Raw genomic sequence first — 21361 nt, 5'->3', positions numbered from 1 at the left:
TTATAAATTATTAGCATGACTAGTGGCACAAGAAGGAAAGATCCTGCATGGAAATATGGAACTCAAGTTGAAGAGTTAGGCGAAGGTGCAAAGAAGGGATATGTTTATATGAAATGTAATTTCTGTGAGAAATGCAAAACTGGTGGCGTCAAGAGGTTGAAGGATCATTTAGCCTGCACTCATGTTAATGTGGGACCATGTGCAAAAGTATCTGATGAGGTGAAAAAGGAATGTATAGATTATTTAATGAAATTTGCCACCACAAAGGAGGTCACACAAAGAAATATTGAAGAGATGATAGGAAACTCTTCTTATTATGGATCATAGTACGAAGGTTCCAGTAGTGAAAGCCATCTAGTTTCTTCTAATTGAGGCACTCGGGGTCCTATGGATAGATTTATGATAAATATTAATGACGAGGATAACATAAATATTCAAGATATTTAGCCTCCTACAGCTACAAAAAACTCAGGAACAGAGTTTGTTTGGATATCGCCAGATTCATCTATAAAAATGGGATTCCATTTAATGTTGTTAGGAGTCCGTCATGGATCAATATGTTACAATTCGTTGGAAGCTATGGAAGAGGACTACAACTTCCAAGCATGTATGAGCTGCTGACTTGGATGCTGAATGAGGAGGTTAAGACAACTTCAAAAATGGTGGATGATATTAAGAAGACTTGTATTGAGACAGGAGTGACAATAATGTTAGATGGTTGGTCAGATATTCGACACAGAAGTATCATTAATTTCTTGGTCAACAATCCATATGGAACAGTTTTTCTCAAATCAGTAGATGCTTCAAGCTTTGTAAATGATGCACAATTATTGTTTAAAATGTTGGATGAAGTTGTGGAGGAAGTGGGAGATGTCTTAGTAGTACAGGTTGTTACTGATAATGCAAGTGCATACAAAGCTGTAGGGAGAATGTTAATGGAGAAGAGGCCTCACCTTTACCGGACTCTTTGTGCTGCACATTGTATTAACTTGATGCTTGAGAGGTTGGGACAGTTGCCTCAACATAAATCAGTAATCTTGAAGGCCAAATACGTTAGTAAGTTTATATACAATCATTCTTGGGTACTCAGCTTGATGAGAAAATTCACTGATAAGAAAATTATTAGACCTGCTGTTACAAGATTTGCTACTGCATATTTAACATTGCAGAGATTCATGGAGTTAAGACAACCTTTGAAAGCAATGTTTTCTTCTGAAGAGAGATAAATGTTCATGGGCCAAAAAACAAGAAGGAAAACAAGTTAAAAAGATTGTTATGAAAGACGATTCATTTTGGCGCAGTACAAATTATGCTTTGAAGACTACAGGACCATTAGCAAAGGTGCTTAGAATGGTTGATGGTGAGAGGGCCCCGGCTATGAGATTTATTTATGAAGCAATGAATAGGGCTAAAGAAGACATTGCAAAAGAATTGAGAGGTCAAGAAAATGCCTATAAAGAAATATGTGATATTATAGATGAAATGTGGGATCGACAATTACACCAACACTTACATGCTACTGCATACTATTTAAACCCCAAATTTCATTATGATAAGGATTTTCATTTTGACAAAGAGGTGAAAACTGGTTTGTATACATGTATGAACAAACTCATTTCTGAAAAAAAACTACCTCAAAGTGAATGATCAACTTGAGAATTTTCATTTAAAGAAGGGAATGTTTGGATTTAGAGCAGCACAAGCATGCTACAAAACACGATCTCCTGATATGTTTATAGTTTGTGTATTTATAATTTTAATATTAATATTTATGTTTAAGTCTTCTACTTCAACCAATATTCATAAAATACTATGTTTGTCTTCATGTAGAACATTGTTGGGCTCAGTTTGGAGATGATGTTCCTGAATTGAAAGCTTTTGCACTTAAAGTTCTTAGCCTAACGTGTTCGGCTTCTGCATGCGAGCGTAATTGGAGTAACTTTAATCAAATTCATATAAAGAGAAGAAATCGATTGGAGGCAGATCGAATGAACAAACTAGTTTATGTTATGTTTAACAAAAAACTGAAAGATGGACATCTCAAATTGCAGAATCAAGGAAATATTGAGAATAAAATTGACCCTTTGTTTATTGATGAGTTACAATCTGATGATGAATAGGTTACTCCTAAGAATGCTGATGTTTCTGAAGTTGAAGCAGAAGAAGAAACTCATGTCAATGAAGAAGACAATGAAGCAACTACCCATGTATATAAAAGAAAGAAACAAAGTGAGATTGGAGCTTCAAAAAAATTCATAGGTATTCTTAAATATAATGAATTATTTTGTATGTTACTATTGTTTCATTTTAAAGCTAATGAAATATTAATTGATATAGGAGATAAAGGAAAAATATTATAGATGAAGAAGAGTTTGAGGATGACTTTGACATTAATTATGAAGATTCTTCTGAAGACAATCAAAGTGATGATGAGCCTGCTTTGGGTCTTGATCCTAAGCGAATGTTTTATTTTTAAGTGAGTTTATTTTAAATCTTATATTCTAGTAATATTATCTTAAAATCAATTTTCAAATTCATAGTTGACATAATATTTTGTTATTTTTTATCATTATTTATAATTTTAAATTAATTTATTTTAATCGTTTTGAGGCTTACGCTTCGATCTGCCTCAAGGCTTATGCCTCGCCTCGCTTAAAAAAAATGTCTCGATTCCCGATTTTGTCTTTTAAAACCTTTCTTTCATGTGTTCTTTGTGAGGAGGATGCATGAAGTGACTTATCATGTCAAAGGTAATATCAGGTGTAATATGAGCCGAGTTAGTTAGTTTCCCAACCAGCCTTTCTTGTACTCCTTTATTGATTGGATAGCTAAAGCTAAGATCACTCATTTTGTGCTACGTATGTTGGAGTGCTGACAAGTTTGCTTCCAATTAATCTATTTCTTTTATAAGATTTTGAACAAATTTTCTTTGCGAAGTTGCAAGGCTAGATTTTTTTCTAGGTATTTTTTTATTCTGAGAAAAAAATTGAGATATTTAATTCTTTTGATTTTGTATTCTTCCGCAAAATTTTTCTTTGAGGTACTTATTTCTAACTAATGTCTATTGTAATAATGATATAATCATCATACACAATTAATATGGTAGACATGCCTAGAATAAAGTGTGATGTGAGTGCACCTATTAAACCCTGTTTACACACAACTTGGTAAATATTTGAATTCGAATTAGGATTTTGGTGATTGTTTGAGCTCTTAAGTAGATTTCTTCAATTTACATACTAAATCTTTTTTTTTTTTTGGTCTTAAAGTTATTGATCTCTTGAGGAAGGTCCATGTAGAATTTTTCATTTATGTTACCAAATTTTTGACATATAGTTAGTTAAGTGGCTATTTATATTTTCAAAATAGTCTATCCTATAAGTTTAGTTGAAATCTTCTGTAATCAGTTGTGCTTTATTTCTCTTGATTGATTGAATAGATCAATATTTCATATTGAAGGCCCATTTATATCCAACATGTATAGTATGCTTGGGTCTTTGAATTTTTTTTGTTTTTGTTCAAGAGCTTCTATTTCCTCTTCAATAGCCTCTCTCTCCATTTGGTTTATTAAGAACCTTTTCTATAGTCGTTGGGATTTTAATTTCAGTTAGGTTGGATATCAAACTTCTTTTCATGGATAGATGATCACATCTTGCCCCATTTATTAGAGGGTGTTGGGTATTGATATGAACTTTTTTTCTTAGAGCAATGGGCATTTTTTTATAATATTACATGGAAGAAGATTTTGTGAACTTGTCGAGTCGAAGTAGAATCATGACAAGCTTTGGGATGTAGAGTAATTTTATTTCTTCGTAGAACACACACACACACACACACATATATATATATATATATATATATATATATATATAGTACTCTTTTTTGTATGCAAGTTCTACAAATATAATTTCAATTGAATAGATCAATTTGTGCTAGGCAAGTAATTATAACATTGATTTATTATTGTTTTTCATTTCTAATATGATGATATATCAATGTCTATACACAATTTAAAAATTATAATGCTGTGTTCGCACCATAACCGTGTCCTATATTTTTTATATGGCCGTGTCCCGTGTTCGTGTCACTGTGTTCATATCAGTGCATCATATTTGGAAGGTTTAGGCACTTTGTGATATTAGTAGGTTGTAGAATTTCAGAGGAAAAGTATTGAAGTTTCCTTCTCCTTCACCCTCTTGAAGGGAATTTGTCTAGAAGAAGGATTTATTTTCAACGAAGGTGATATCCATGGATGTGAAGATTTTACATTTTTTAGGAAAATAATATTTTTATCCCTTTTTGACTTGCCTATAACTAACAAAGATACATTTGAAGGATTTGAAATTAAGGTTATTTTTATGATTCGTGGTTGTGGACAATGACAGTGTACTCAAAGACCTTAAGTAGAAAATTTAAAATTGTATTGGTATTTGGAAAATATTTGTAAAACACATAGATTGGGGTTTTGATTTGAAGCAAATAAGCAGATAGGTAATTTATAGGGTAGCAAGTTATGAGTATGGCATCACCCCAAAAATATTGAGTATTAGTGGTGAATATAGTAGATTTAACTGTCTCTAATAATTCTCTATTTTGTAGTTGGGCTATAACATTTTGTTGAGGTGTATTGGTGTTTTGCATTAGATTGTCTTTCAACAAGTATATATGATCATCAATAAAAGTAATATACCATCGTTTGAAATTAAAATTTTGAGATCTAGATGGGCCCTAGATGTCATTATGCACAATACAAAAAGATTTGATGGTTCTATATGATTCATATTTAATGGTAGCTTTTTGGTGTTTGACAAGCTGACATATTTCACATTGGAAAATATCTTTATTACCAAAAAATGAAGGAATTTAATTTTTAAGATAAGAAAACAGGATTGACAATAATTTTTCGCGATATGTGGTATTGAAATTCACAAAATTTTGGTAAGAATGTGGTTTTTCAGTAACAATATTTTGCCATATTGCTTATATATAAGAGATTGCAATTGTCACACCCCATGTTGAACCCCTCTAGGACAACAAAAGGAAAACAAGGAAACATTTTACTAATTCATTGTATAACATCACTTCTACTTAATAAAAAATTATGATGATGATCATTCTATTTAGCACATTATGCTATTTTCTAAAATGGAAGTAATTTTCATCATTATTTATCCATTCATATATTAAGCTATTAGAACAATTCAAGATTCTATTTATATCATAATTTTTTTTATATAAAATAAAATGAACTTATCTTCCAAAACTCTACTAACAATAAAACTGTGCACCCAAAATATCTAAGCTTGACTCCTATTTTTGCTCTACCTTTCCTTATCCATACTTGAAAGAATATTTAACATAATAGCATATGAGCTAAAGCTTAATAAGATAAATAATTTAAAGATAGAAAGTAATTAACATAAAAGCTTACTTATACTCAAATATTATCTCATGTGTTACCTTTAACCCTTTTATAATATATACTAGAATTAAAATCTGATTACTTCGCAAGCAATCTATCTAATTAGAATAATGTTATAGTAAACATTAGAGTTTTCGATGTTGATCCTATTTTATAGATTATTAACAATTATTTGATCTTCTTTTGTTGAGTGCATATATCATATAAAGTGTTTTTTCAGCTTTAGAAAATATCATGTATATTAAAGCAGTTCATTTGGCTATTATAAGCTCAAAAATTATGTGTCAAGGATTTTTTGGAGACTTTGGTACCCTTACTTTTACAAGTCATTACATAGATCCTAATTGAAGGGCCATTTGTCATTCCCGAGGGGCTTGCCTTGTTGGCCTGACCTGTATAATTTACTACCTTACCCATGTTTCTTAATGTATGATTTTTTGAAGCTCATTTCATTGTATTTCATATTTGAACATTTCGATGTAACATCTCATTTTCATCTTAAAATTTTAGATATACATGCAACTCTAAAATGAAACTATATAAACATTAAAAATCAGATATTCTTATTTTCATAAAAAAGACATAATGATCATATTATCATAAATAAGCAGATGTTGAAATTAATTTATAATAAATGCACATTGTGAAATTTAAAGTTGTGTATATTACCTAACTGAGGGCATTGAAGGTCAATCCACAGATATACAATCACACTATTAATACCTTGAAGCCTCTTTTGCCAGTAGATGATTTGATGAATAGGTTTAGCATATAAAAATCTCAATTTTCACTTCTGATACAATTAAAACTTAATTTAAACTCAAATTAATATTTTTACCTCAAAAAAGTCTCTCATAGAAATCGCAACGTCCTCAACTTCAATCTGTAATCAATTTAACAAAGAAAGTGCGAAAAACCAAATTTTTATCTCTCAACCCTTGCTTTTCCTTCTCTTTCCCTCGGCCTACTCTCGATTTTATGCTGTAGGTTTACTTGTGAAAGCCTCCGGCTGAAGGAAATTTCATGAAATGAAGTTACTTAGATACCTGCTAGTGAGATTTTTGGCTAAAGGGTCAAGCTAATATCTTTTTCAGGATTGAGCAATATGCATAAAAGATCTAATTGCTTTTTGTTCAATAAAATGTTGCCAAGGTTTTCATATGTTTTTTTTTTGTCCCTTTCTTCTGGTTTCCTAGGAATGAGGTCTTTGTATTGTTTTTAAAAATTGATTCTATTTGTTGGCTTGTAGTGATTTCTAGTAATTTCTTTTGTGTGTCCTGAGTTTAGCTCAAAATGCTAAATTTGAAGTGCATATTCTTAAGTCATGAGAGTTTTCTTACTACTACCTCAAAGCATTTTTCTTCGTCTCCATTCTTCTCTTTGAACTTCAACAAATGCTTCTCACTTTGGCTAGTAGAATCGTTGGGATTCTTCCACTTACTTCATGTAGATCTTTATTGAGACCTGCAAGGAAGTCATATTTTCTTCTTTTGTCCACAAGTTTAATGTATTTATGTGCACACTCCCTGCACCCATCATTTGCCTTGAAGATATCCAGTTCTTTCCTGGATGAGTGTGACGTATTCAGGGATGCTCATGCTTTCTTACTTGAGGTCACGAGCTTGATCTCTTAATTAACACAATCGAACAAAATATTCAAGATTAGAGTACACTATATTGACTTTTTCTCAAGTTGCTTGTGTGGTGTTGTTGGCCACCTAATGTATTCTTTGATAGAATTGATAAGCCAAGATATTACTAAAGCATTGTTTTTTATCCCATTATGAAGAGGGGCCAATCATTTCAAGTTGATGGATTGTATCATTTAAGTATCCAAACTTTATTCTTCATTTAATTACTATTTGAATCAAGAGGCCATTGGAAGTTCTTCCCATTTAGTTTATAGGACATAATTTGAAGAGGTAGGGCTCCATGGGGACTCCTGGAATAATGTTGCAAGTTGTAAGATGGAGAGGTAAACTATCTTCTCTCCTCAGCTAGAAACGGTTAAGGCCTTTTTGTAACTTTCAGCTATAGCCTATCCAACATACTATGAAAGAAAGAAGCAGAGGAGAAAGAAGCAGAGAAAAGTGGAATATTCCATTAATTCCAATCACTGAAAGTACGACCTATAAGTAAATATTTACGTAGTTGTAAACTAGGGAAGAAATAAACTTTTTCTAGTAATAAAAGAAATTTTAGTATTGAACCATATTTTTGAAATAAAAAACAACTAAATATGCTAGCTAGAATCCTTAGAAATCAACCTTCCAATTGCACAACATTAGTAGCCTTCCATAAGACCTGAAACTGCAAGATGGCAAGGCTTGAATGATTGGAGGAATTACCAAAACAGGAAGGGCCACCTGCTATCCTTGATTCCACCTTGTAGGCTTTACCGTGTAGCAGGGGCAGAACCCCCTTAAGGTCAAAAAAAAAAAATCTTTATTAGATAGTTCTTTTGGTAATTTATTCCCCTCCATTTATTTTTTAGTCTTTATTACAAGAATTTTTAGGCAATTCCCCCCCTCTAAAACTTTTAAAATACTATGATCTTTAGGCGATTGCCCCCAACAAATAGTAAAGAGCATTCATCATTTTATTTATTAATTTGAATTCCAAAAATATTCTTATAGGTCGAACCCTGCCAGGGGGCGCTGCCCCCCCGAAAGCAAATAGCTTTTACTATATAGGAAATACCACTGATGGATAAGCCTGATGTTCACGCATATGGTAATTGTATTATATATTTGGGTTGAGCAATGTATTAGTAGGCGATCATTCACTTTTGTTCTTATTCCTTTGACAGGAGTGACAATCACCATGTTAACATTCAATACAACTTTTTTAGCATTTAAATACTTTTTTGGTTGTGTTCTTTTTGGGTTAATTTGACACTGCAACTAATATTTTTAAACTAAAAGATAATTACGAAGGTGTACATGTAGCTGAAAAAGAGGGTAAGGAAAGAAAAATAATCCATGTTTAGAGCCAGGGTTGGACCCCAAGGTTAAAAACTACAAAAAAACAAGGTAGATGCAACTCAAACACAACTTGTCTTAGCATGTCACCCAAGTTGAAATAAGTAAACAATAAGATTCCCTAAAAGGTTGGAATTCAACCAATTGTCAAATAACATTGCGTCCGCCGAGAAGCAACAACAAGTTCTGATGCACTAATAAAACCAATCAATGGTGCTCTTTAATGAGTGAAGATTTCGATTAAGAGTCCTTACCAAACTTCTAACATTCGTAGTGGAAATAGATGGGGATATTATTAGTAGAATTTATGTTGGGTGGTTGAAGTTGAGGAATGCATCAGGCTTGTTGTGTGATAGAAAGACCCCCTCAAACTTAATGGAAAATTCTATAAGATGGTGGTTAGACCTGCAATGCTTTATGGTGCAGAATGTTGGCCATTAAAATAGAAGCATAATATTAAGTTAAGTGTTGCATAGATGAGGATGATCTGGTAGATGAGTGGCTTTACTCTTAGTGACAGGATACGGAATGAGCATATACGTGAAAAGGTTGGAGTAGCTCCAGTGGAAGATAAGATTAGAGAGAGTCGCCTTAGATGGTTTGGTCACATAAAACGGCGTCTTTTCGATGACCCGGTTAGGAAATTAGGTTGTTAGACTGGTCCACTGGTCTGGTCTAACGGTCCATACGGGACTGGCTTATGGGCAAAACAGGCAGACTATTCCGCCTCTCCTGTACACGTTGAACTCATGCTCGAGTTTGAGGGAGCTATTTATGAAGGTTTTTGAGAGAGTTAGGAGGGAAATTTGAATGTATGGACTAGTTAGAGATTTTGTTTTTGATTGTATGCATTAAATAACTTGTTTTCCTAGGGTTAGGGCATCTTGAATTTGCCTGAAATTTGAGATCTGTTTGGTTTCTTTTGGCTCTAGCGGCGTGTAGAGATTTGTGAGAGATAGATCCTCCTCTCGAATAGAGGATCAATTGTATTTTGTTATTTTCTTCTGTTCTATTTCATTCTTGCAATAAAATTATTGTTTTCTTGTTTTCATTTGAGTTTGGAAGAGTTTCTCGTTGTTTTTTATGCAATTGATAGGATTTACTTGAAATCTTCAAGTGTTTCCTATCAAATTGGTATCAGAGAAAATTTTAGGACATTTTGGGGTTGTTTCTGTGAATTTCAACGGCTATTTTTGGGTTGGAGGAACAATGGTTTGCTGTTTTTTGGAATCGAGATTCAAATTTTTAGTTCAACAAAATTTCGGGTATTGATGGCGTCCAAGAAAGTGGTTGTGTTGCAGGAACGTCTCGAAGGGGAGATCGGACAAATGCAATTTCAAATTTTAGATTTACAAATTCAAGTTTCAAATTTAAAGAAAGAAATTTTAGTCATCTATGATAAGATTGATTCAAATTTTTCCATCCCGAAGGAGATGTTGAAGAAAGTGCTTGAGGGCCAAAATTAAAAAAAAATATTGTCGGAGGTGAGGGAAGTCACCGACAGCTAGGAAAGTGGAGAAAACTCTAAGTCAATAAGTCAAAGGGAAGATCAGGGGGTGGAGGCTCGAAAGAGAGAAGAGAGAATACCTTCCCTAGAGCCCATTCCTAGGGAAGAGCTGGGTATAGGGTATGGGGAGAGGCGTGAGGAGTTAGAGCAAGAACGAAAGGGGTGCTGAATTTGAGAGGAAAGGGGTGCTGAATTTGAGAGGGAAAGAAGAAATTATGATCGAAGGGGGATGCATTTGAAAGGAAAGGGGTTTATTATGATCCAAGGGTTGCTGAATTTGAAAGGAAAAGGTGTGAAGTTGATGAAAGTTTTGGGTATGAGCATAGAAGGGATGACTGGGACACTTGGGGAGAACCACCCCCTTGGTGTATGGGAAATTATGGAGGGAACAGTGGGAATGGAGGCGATCCGAGGGCGAGAAAACTGAAGATGTCAATATTTGAGGGGGAGGATGTGTACGAGTGGATCTATAAGGTTGAAAGATATTTTGTCGTCAATGGGTTGATGGAGGAGGACAGAGTGACGACAGCAGGCCTATGTTTGGAAGGGAAGGCTTTGCTTTGGCACCAATGTAGGGACATGTGACGACCCATACGGAGTTGGAGGGAGTTCAAGGATTATTCGGTAGAACATTTTCGAACCGGCAGGGGAGGTGACTTCTACGAGCAGTTCTTCACCTTGACACAGGATGGTTCATTGATAAAGTACCGGATCAAGTACCTTTCTTGCCGATTGGTCCGCCTTTTTGAGATTGTATTAGAGGGAAACTTCATGAAGGTACTGAAATTTTAGATTTGGGTAGCAATTATAGTGATGAGGCCTCGTGACCTGAGAGATGCTATGGATCTAGCTTTGTTGGAGGAGGATCAGAGGCACCTAGAGAGAGAAACGAGAGGTAGAAGCTCAATATGCTCGTACAGGATGACTACCATGGTATTGGCATCTAAGGAGCCAACACCGAATACTCTTCGGGGGACTTCAAAGGAAATGACTTCAGGAGGAAGACCTGAGACAATTTCAAGAAGCTCACATAAACAGAATTACAGGAGAAGAGGGCGAAAGGGTTATGTTTCAGATGTGACAAGAGTTATACACTAGGGCACAAGTGTATTGACCAAACTCTTCAGTTTCTTACCATTTGTGATGATGAGGGAATGAGTAGGGTGTCATTTTTCCACCTTGCGGATAATGTGAGTTTTTGGGAGGGGAGTATTGTTAGACCGATCCATATGGGACTAGCTTACTGGCAAACCAGGCAGATTCTTTCGCCTCTCCTGTACACGCCGAACACACGTCCGGGTCCAAGGGAGCTTTTTAGGAGGGATTTTTGAGGGAGTTAGGAGGGAAACTTGAATGTAGGGACTGTTTAGAGATTTCTTTTTGGATTGTATGTATTAAATAGTTTGTTTTCCTAGGGTTAGGCCATCTTGAATTTGGCTGAAATTTGAGATCTCCTAGGTTTTTTTTTGGGCTCTAGCGGCATCTAGAGATTTGGTAGAGATTGGGAGAGATAGATCCTCCTCTCGAATAGAGGATCAATTGTATCTTGTTATTTTCTTCCGTTCAACTTCATTCTTGCAATAAAATTACTGTTTTATGGTTTTCAGTTGAGTTTGGAAGAGTTTCTCGTTGTTTTTTCCGAAATTTATAGGATTTATTTGAAATATTCAAGTGTTTTCTATCATAGATCTATTAAATTTGACTTATTTTAAGAAGGGTAGAGGTAGACCTAAAAAAACTTGGTTAGAAAATATTAGAAATTACATTTCTTTATTAGATTTGAATGAGAGTTTAACTTTTAACAAGGCACAATGGAGAAAAAGTATTCATGTAGCTAACCTCACATAGTGGGATAAAGGCTTGATGTTGTTGTTGTATATTTTCTAAGTTTCGGTGATGTCTTATTTGCAAAGGGGTACGTTTAAAGGGTCATGCCAATGCTCAAATATTCTTGAAATTTTGGGTATTACTTTAGTTCCGCAAAGGTTAATTCCGACCAACCAAACAGAATTGACTTTGTTCTTATGATCCAATTGGGTATACAAAGTGTTCAGTTTTGATACTATGTTTGATTTATTTTGTGGTTTCTTTCTTTGATAAATTGAAAGCCTGAATATGCATTTTTACTTGCATGTCAATCAAGAATCCAAAAATATGGATTCATTCTCGATTGTGCAATTCCAGTTTACAAGAACCAAATCAAATTTCGTTTTGGTTTGAGTTGAAGTTTGATCAAATGAGTTGTAAATTTGTATTACTGAAAATGATTTTGTTTTGCTGGTTGGTTGAAATGAGCAATCAGGCTGACTGAATGCTCACCCCTCGTCTACTGTCATAGTTTTGCTCGATGTCAAAATGCCTATTAGTTCATTGTCCAAAATAATGGGGCAGTAAAGCATGTGTTCTTGTTGAACGTCATAACAGTTAACAGTATTGATTTTTCATTATTAAGGGCACAGCAGCCTGAAAGAATTGGACCTGTCAAGATGCTCGAAGATCACAGATGCTGGCATTAAGCATTTATTGTCCATTGCAACTTTGGAGAAGCTATGTGTATCAGAAACAGGATTGACTGCAGATGGAGTGCTCAGCCTATCTTCTTTTGTAAACCTCCGTGTGCTGGATCTGGGAGGGATTCCTGTTACTGATACTGCACTATCATCTTTACAGGTAAATTCAGATATTCAAATAAAGCATCTATGTTGTTCGTGTGAATGATAGAGAGTTAAAATTATTCTATTATTTGATTGTAGCAGTGGTAGCATTTAGGATAGACATCTATTGTAAATAGATTAATGATTTTCCTTTGATGGGAGGTTGGGGAGTGTGGAGATCTAGAACTCTAGAAATGGAAGTAGAAAAAATTACTTTGAATTTTATTGCTTGATTCTATAAAAAATATGAAAGTATGTATAAGTTTCTCCAGAAATCTTAAATGGAAATAAATTAAAGCTATATATTTTAAGTAGAAATTTCAACTAGTTATTTAGTCCCACATCTATTGGGTGCTTTGTCTTGTATTGTTTATATAATTTTTTTTTTTGTTTTTATGGGTTAAGAGCTCACATGGGGTGGTGGGACCATGTTAATATGAATTGTTGGTGGTTAATTGTTACATAATTATTATAAAAATTTCAGCTCATTATGAAATAAAATGAGTTACATTTAAATTAATTAAATATTTAATTAAATATTTTATATTACATTAAATTATTTGAATAGATGATTCTATTAGAAGTATGAAAGTATATATAGATTTCTTCAAAAATCTGACCGTGGAAATAAATTAAAGCTATATATTTTAAAGTAGAAATTTCAACTAGTTGTTTAGTCTCACATCTATTGGGAGGAGCTTTGTCTTGTGTTGTTTATATAGTTTTTTTTTATAGGGTTACGAGCTCACATGAGATGGTGGGATCATGTGAATATGAATTGTTGGTGCTTAATTTATAAATAATTATTATGTATATGTAATTGAATTTTCTTAGAAAATTGTAGTCAAAATCACTTAAATCACATTTAAACTAATACTTCCCATATCAACCTCGATAAATCTGATTTATGGACTGATGTGAGATAGATTATTTTTTTAACTAATCTATGATATTGTCTCATGTCTATTTTTTCTCTTTTTTATCTCTGTCCAATTTTTGACCTTGTTCAAATAGAGTTTACTAGGTTTACAATTACTCATTTTTGTTTCGAGATATTTTAATTAAGAAGAATATTTTTTGTCCTGATTGAGCTACTTCTATTCCCAAGAAGTATTTGAGTTTACCCTATGTTTTGATCTCAAATTCTTCATCAAGCTTTTTCCTAAAAGAATCTCTTCTTTATTATCATCTCCTATGACATTTATATTGTCAATATGATGAGAATTAAAATTTTATCATCATTACAATATTTTATAAAGAGGATATGATCTTCATAGCTTTTGTGAATATACTAAATCATGCTCTTGGAGATTGTTTAAGGCCATGTAGAGCCTTTCGTGATACACAATCTATTCTTTATGAAAAACTAGCAAATCTAAGCGGTGGATCTATATAGATTCCTTTAACATCCCCATGTTGGAAAGCTTTCTTTATATCATATTGCCACATTAATAGTTAACAATTAGCTGCAAGAGAAATTGGGATATGTATTTTATTCATTTTTACAATATGGGCAAAAGTTTCTTGATAATCAATTTCATAGAATTGAGTATAGTTTTTGGCTAACAATCTTATTTCATACTTTGTCAGGCTTCCATTATGTACTAAGAGAGTGGATATAGAGGAGAATATATTGTGATGAGTTGATCATTGTTACTTGATAATGGTTCTGAGCCATGAGCTTGATGAAGATTTGATTGGGCTTATTCCTTTTTATGTGGACTTGAAGTGGTACAATATCTAGATTAGTTAGAGCTTTTGTTATAAAAATATCAAGATGAAAGATAGGTGTGCCATTAAATTTATCTTCAATTTTAGAGTTCTTACCTTGAAGATAAGTTTGATCAAATGAACTTTGCTTCTCATCAAAGATGATATCTTTTGAATGAACAATTTTTTAGTAGTAGGATTATAATATTTATAGCCTTTTTGAGTGGATGAATCCCTAATAAGGACACATTTGAGAACTTTTGTGTCAAGTTTACCCTTGTAATTTTTGTTAACTTGGATATAGGCAATGCATCAAAAGTTTTCTGGAGGAATTTCTTAGAGATTGTTTATGGGGAGTATGTCGTGATGAATTGATCATTGTTACTTGATAATGGTTCTGAGCCATGAGCTTGATGAAGATTTTGATTGTACTTATTCCTTCTTACATATATATTTGAAGTGGTGCAATATGAAGATTATTTAGAGTTTTTTTTTATAGAAATATCAAGATGAAAGATAGGTGTCCCATGAAATTTATCTCCCATTTTAGAGTTCTCCCTTTGAAGATAAGTTTGATTGAATAAACTTTGCTTCTCATTAAAGGTGATATCTTTTGAAATGAGCAATTTTTTAGTAGTAGGATTATAATATTTATACCCTTTTTTGAGTGGAGGAATCCCAATAAAGACACATTTGGGAGCTTTTGTATCAAGTTTTATTATTTGTGAGTATAGACATCGATTCAAAAGTTTTTTGGAGGGATTTCTTGGAGAAATTTGTTTATGGGGAAGAATTCAGCTAGATAGTTTATAGAATATTTGAAGCCAATCACTCTTGATGATCTTCTCTTAATTAGGCATGTGGCAGTCAAGGCTATTTCTCTCCAGTATCTTTTGGCATTTGATTATGGAAGAGAAGAGTCTTGGTGACTTTAAAAGGTGACAATTTTTACTTTGCCATTCCATTTTAATTTGCGGGTGTTAGGACATGAGGATTAGTGGATGATATTTTCTTTTTGGAAGAAAGATTATAATGTTTGATTAAATTAATCACAAGTATTATTTGTCAAAAATATCTTGATATTAGTATTGAATATTTTTTCATCATGATAGTAAAAATGGGAAGAATTATACTAACATCTGATTTTGTTTAATAATATATACTCATGTCATCCAAGTGCAATCATAATTGAAGATGATAAATTCTTTAGCTTTAGAAATATTAGAGATTTTTTAAGATCCCAAAATGCTAGATTGTATAATTAGAAAAAGAGTAAGTAATCTATAATCACTTTAAGGAAAAATAACATGATGAAGTTTGACAATTTCATAAGTTTCTTCATGAAATCTTTTATGTTTACATTAAAAAAAAAAGAGAGAGAAAGAAACATATATTGTAGGGTTTTGAAAATAGGAATGCCTAGCTTGTAATGATATTATCTTCAAAAAGATATAGCCCATCATATTATCTAACTTGCCCAATCATCATCTCATAGTGAAGTCCTGAAATGTTCAATGATTATTACAAAAAAATCTTGTAGTTATGGTTTTTAGTGATTATGGATTAATAGAAAATTTATTACAAGATGAGGAATACTTAGTACATTACTGAGGATGAATGTCGAGAAAATTGAAATATTTTTTTTGGCCTGCAATTATTGTTAAAGAATCATCGAACAATTCTATTTTACTATTGTTGGACAGAGTTTGTAGGTTTGAAAAGGGTTTGACAAGATTTTCATGTGATATGTGACGCCACTATCTAAAATCCAGTTGTGAGTGGAATCATTAAGGCATTGAAAATATAAGAGATAGAAGTCATATTATTTTAAGCTTAGACAATATAATCTAGATGATTTTTGCTTGAAAGTTGAAGTTTTTGAGCATGTTAATTTCTTTTGATTTGATCCCCCTTTGATTCACAAGACAAGTTAGCCCATTTTGATGTTCTTTCTTTATTTCTAGTATAGCCTCAGGGAAAGTTTCCATAGAGTTTTCAGTATTATTTTATGTGTTTATTTTTATTACAGTATTTGCATCATAGATTACCTTTGAAAGAAAACTTTTGTCATTATTTATGGAAAGAGTCTATAGCATTAATTCTCTTATCTTGAGGCTTGATGGTTATCATTATAGATGTTTTGGAGATCTCAATGTCGAGCATTACCATTCTTCCTTTAGTTTATATGAGAGAAAAAACCTCATTTAGTGATAGTAAGTTTTCTCGGCATAAGATTTAGAATATGAACTTGGCCGAAATCATCATTGGGTCATGTAAGAATCTCACACACCTTTTGCTTGTAAATTATCACATCATTGTATCATGTCGTTTTGAGATCTTGGTAATAGTACAGTTCAAGCCAATAAATTTCCATTTCATTGAAGTACTCAATAATAAGATTTGTATCTTGCTTGATTGTTAAAATTTTAATTTAAATCTCATTGATGAGGGCAACATTTTTCAATTTTGAGCATGTTTGTTATATGGCTTCTCAAATTTCTTTTGTGATAAAGAGGAACATATATAATAGCCCATTGATTTTAAGCATCATGGTACTCCATAACTATTGTGATCAATGAATCTGCTTCATCACAAGGTACAAACTTTGAATTTTCAACTCCGAGGGAGGATTCACAAGGTGATATGTCTCTCTTTAATTTTGGAGAGGACTTTACAATTTGAGACTACCCCAAATAATTTGTCATGTTCAAGCTATTTGCGGCTTGTTGCCTAAAGAATTCTCTCTTAATCTAATTTTCACCATTCAGGATTTTTGATTCCTTGGAATAGGGCTGCAAGCGAACCAAACGTTCTACGAGCTACTCGTTGTTCGGTTCGATTAAAGCTCGTTTGAGATCGTTTAATTAACTAAACAAACAAACTTGAACAATATTTTAAATACTCGATTCTTAAATAAAATAAAGTGAATGAAGAATTTGAAGGAGAAGAAAAGAGAACAAGGTTTGGGAAAAAGAGACTCTAACATCGCTCTAATACTATGCATAAATATACAAAAAAACTACTTAGCATTTTACTACTTGATTTTGTATGAAGTATAGAAGTGTATATAGACTTCTACAAAAGTCTTTGAATGAAAAAAAAAAAAAGTCAAAGCTATGTATAAAGAAAAAAAGTACTCATGAGGGTGCAGCAATTAGAAGAGCAAGGGGTGACACATGGGTTGCAACCAAAGGGCCATAAAAGGGTCGATCCAATGATTAGAATTCTTAATTCATGTGCTCAAGTATCTCTATCAAGATTGGTTGATTTGTGGGTCCCATGATATTTAACAAAATTCTTATTTTGAAAATGGAAAATTAGACAAATTACTTAGTTTCACTTATTTACCGTGATTGTTATTTCTTAAAAAGTCCTACAATTTTGTTATTCATTCTTATTGTCACCGAATTCTTAAATATCCTTGCTATTTTCCTGCAGGTGCTGACACAGCTTGAGCATTTGGATTTATGGGGGAGTGAAATTTCCAACGTTGGTGCTGCTACCTTCGAAAAGTTTCCAATGTTGCGCATTTTGAACATTGCTTGGACCAAAGTTACCAGAATGCCTATTCTTTCTATTGCTTGCTTAAACATGAGCAACTGCACTATTCATTCTATAGTTGATGGAGATAACACAGCCACTGCTACTTTGTCAAAGTTAATCATTACTGGAGCAACTTTTATTGATGCAGATCAAGTTTTTTCCATTCTCCAATTAAGCTGCTTGAAGTTCTTGGATATATCTTGTTCAAACATTGGCAGCTTCAACTTCTTAGTTAACTTGCGAAACCTTGAACACTTAAATCTTAGATATAGCCAGATAACAGATGGTTTAATGGAGCAAGTAGCATCAGCTGGAGAGAAATTGAGATACTTAAATCTCAGCAATACCAAGATAACCTCTCATGCATTATCGGTGTTAGTTGGATGTGTTCCAAACCTTGAAAATATATCTTTGTCCCACACATTGGTTGATGATACCTCTCTTGCATATATCAGCATGACATCATCTTTGCAATTAGTTGACTTGAGCCATACAAGAATTAGAGGTAAGTGTCTCTTTACTATAAATGATTTATGGTTGCCCTATAGAAGGGCAAATTATTAGGTCCGGTCATCGGACCTAATTTTTCGTCCGGATTCCTTGCGCTTTTCATGCGTTTTATTGCGCTTGTGATGTATTTTTGAAAAGGGCAGTTAATACACAATTTTAATTGCATATTAGCTGTTTTTTCCTGCCATTTTACTGAGTATTTGAAAGCGCAGAAAAGGGACAACAAATACACAATGAGTAAGATATTTGTTGTGTTTTTGTTTTATTTTTTCAAATACTCAACAAAAAAGCAACTAATATGTAATTAAAATTGTGTATTAGCTGCCCTTTTTCAAAAATACATCAAAAGTGCAGTAAAAACGAATGAAAAGTGCACCAATCCGGACGCAAAATTAGGTCCGGTCAATCCGGTGACCGGACCGAATAATTTTCCCTATAGAAAATAGAGTACTTGAATATGCTTTAATCTTATTGTTTTGCGATAATGCTAGGCTTTGTTGATTCTGGCAGAGAGAATTCAGATAAAATGCTATCTCTTAGTGCACTTCAGAATCTCACTAACTTGAGAAGTTTGAATTTGGAAGATACAAAAGTGATGGACGAGGCTCTTCAGCCCTTATCTCTTCTCACAGAACTGGTGTGCTTATATCTGAAAAGTGATTTCTTAACTGAAATCTCACTCCATGCCATTGCTTCTCTCCAGAAATTGAAATTTCTTGGGTTTCGTGGTGCCGTGCTTACGGACTATGGCCTTCTTTCTTATAGACCACCTCCATTGCTTTGTGTATTTGATCTTCGAGGTTGTTGGCTTTTGTCAGCCAATGCCGTATCTTCATTCTGCAAAAAATACCAGCAAGTTCAGGTCAGACATGCTCATGTCAACAACCCATTTGAGGATGAAATTGTTTCTTATGGTTCATCTGCATCTTTCATAACTACTAAAGTACCGCTGTCAAGACCCAGAACAGTGAAATCATCTAATACTTCATTTGTAGGTGAGCCTAAAAAATGCACCGAAATTCTTAAACTTGCTGCCTAAGTTTTTGTTTATTTGCTGTTGCCATGGAGAATTTTTTCACTGATTTTAAATCTTCTTTCTCAACAGATGAGAGAATGAAGTATAGCACAGAAGAATTATTGCAGTTGGAGAACTCCACTGGACTTAGCTTTATGCTAAAAGATCTAGATCTGTTACCTGAGATTTTGAGGAAGTAACGATCATGCAAATTCCTTACCCTCTTTCAGTCTCATTTAGTGTTCTAGTACTTCATGAAGTTGTCAATAGAATAAACTATACTCACTATTGGTTGTTGGTGGAGAAATTTTGTTTAACTTTTAATCCCACCGCAGTGGCATTGATAATGTGAGCAAGTCAAGTTTTCATTATGTTATTGGTTTTCTAACGCTTTCTTGTTACCCATTGATTCTTGCATGTTTCATGAGTTGAGAGGCTTGATTTTCTGATCATTATAGCTCTAATAAGGTCCCAATTTGCAGAATTTTGCCTCTGAGAAAAGCCTTAATTGGGTTTGCAAATATTCAATTTTATTGAATTGCAAGATGTGCATGAATCTAGATGTCCTTTGTTAGTTTGTGTTGAGTTTGATTGTGTTGATCAATCAAGTTGTATTGCCGCCTCGGATCTCAATTCAGTATGTCATGCATGTTGGGTCCTCCCCTTACTTCAGTTTGGGTGCCCCGATGATGTGTACCATAGCGCCTCAGTGTTACATAGTTTGCCTAAAAGGATAGATCAAAAGCATTGCAAAGTTCCTAACTCTGATTCTATCGTGCAGATTGAAGTTAGATAATGGAAGCACCACAATGCTCCAACTTGGTGTGAAACATGTTGACATTTTTTCATGTATTGCTGCCTCAGATCTCAATTCAGTATGTCATGCACGTTGGTGTCCTCCCCTTCAGTTCGGGTGCTCCGATGCTGTGTACCCTAGCACCTTAGTGCTACATAGTTTGCCTAAAAAGATAGAGCAAAAGCATTGCAAAGTTTCTAACTCTGATTCTATCGTGCAGACTGAAGTTAGAGAATGGAAGCACCACAATGCTCCAAGTTGGTGTGAAACATGTTGACATTTTTTCATTCTCGTTTTTCATTAAGGGTTACGCTTCTTAGAGATTTTTTGTGATCTTTCTTCATTTTTTCTCGTGTAAGAATAGTGCAAGGTTGGGTGTAGAGATATAAAAAATAAAGAGAGAAATTTATACTATTTTTTTCATTTTTTCATAATGAATTTTTTGATGTAATGTTGTAATTTGTTTCTAGTTTTAAATTTTTTCATACTAAATCTTGATATTCTTTTATTTATATTATTTTATTTTTATTTTTTACTTGTTTTGCTGCGAGTTTTACTTCCATCCAACATCCTTGTTGAGATCCACCGGAGAGGTAAATCGCCTCTCATTAGAAGCAAAATTAAAGTTGATTATATTATTTTTTTTTATTTGTTTTGCTGAGAGTTTTACTTCAAATCCAACATCCTTGTTGAGATCCACAGGTGAGGTAAATCGCCCTCATTAGAAGCAAAATTAAAGTTGATTTTCTAATATATTTTTTGTGATACTTACATACCAACACATTTTTTATTTTTATTTCATGAGTTCCTAACTACTAAAATTAATATTATGTTGAACATCATTCAGTCCTCAACAACTAAAAATTATTACGTCTGGATAAAATACCGAGCATATTGAGTGTACTTAGTGCGGTATTGAGTGTTGTACCGAGCATGATACCGAGTACTTGAGTGATGTGGCGTTTTGTTATTCGTCTCTGGATGCATTCAGTGTCCGGACATAATGATTACTCCCTCACAACAGGCAGGTAGCAGTCTGTCCTTATAACGGGTAGATATCAAAGCTAATTAGAATAATTTTTCTTTGGGTTATTTTGTACTGCCTGTTTCTTTTGAGAGTATCTAATATGGTCAAGTAATTTTAAAGTGCGAATGACTTTTATTAGAATTTAAATGGTTGATTAGATTCTTATTGTACAAAATAGAAATAAGGGGGTTTACGT

The 21361-nt window shown here is 33.3% G+C and overlaps 1 protein-coding gene across 1 annotated transcript in view; it reads left to right on the top strand.

The window, feature by feature from the left end:
• LOC110104131 (toll-like receptor 3) overlaps positions 1–19747 on the top strand; it is a 34372-nt gene extending 14625 nt beyond the window's left edge. The window contains exons 3-6 of the mRNA XM_020833108.2: positions 12363–12580; positions 17713–18322; positions 18819–19322; positions 19433–19747. Of these exons, the coding sequence (XP_020688767.2) occupies positions 12363–12580; positions 17713–18322; positions 18819–19322; positions 19433–19542 (1442 nt within the window). The 3' untranslated portion in view covers positions 19543–19747. The remainder of the gene's footprint in view (positions 1–12362; positions 12581–17712; positions 18323–18818; positions 19323–19432) is intronic.
• Positions 19748–21361: the final 1614 nt, after the last annotated feature.

The sequence above is a fragment of the Dendrobium catenatum genome, unplaced genomic scaffold, assembly GCF_001605985.2.
Source record: "Dendrobium catenatum unplaced genomic scaffold, ASM160598v2 fragScaff_scaffold_807, whole genome shotgun sequence".
NCBI lineage: Eukaryota > Viridiplantae > Streptophyta > Magnoliopsida > Asparagales > Orchidaceae > Dendrobium > Dendrobium catenatum.
The sequence above is the reverse complement of the archived record's forward strand: the minus strand, read 5'-3'. Positions and strand labels throughout refer to the sequence as shown.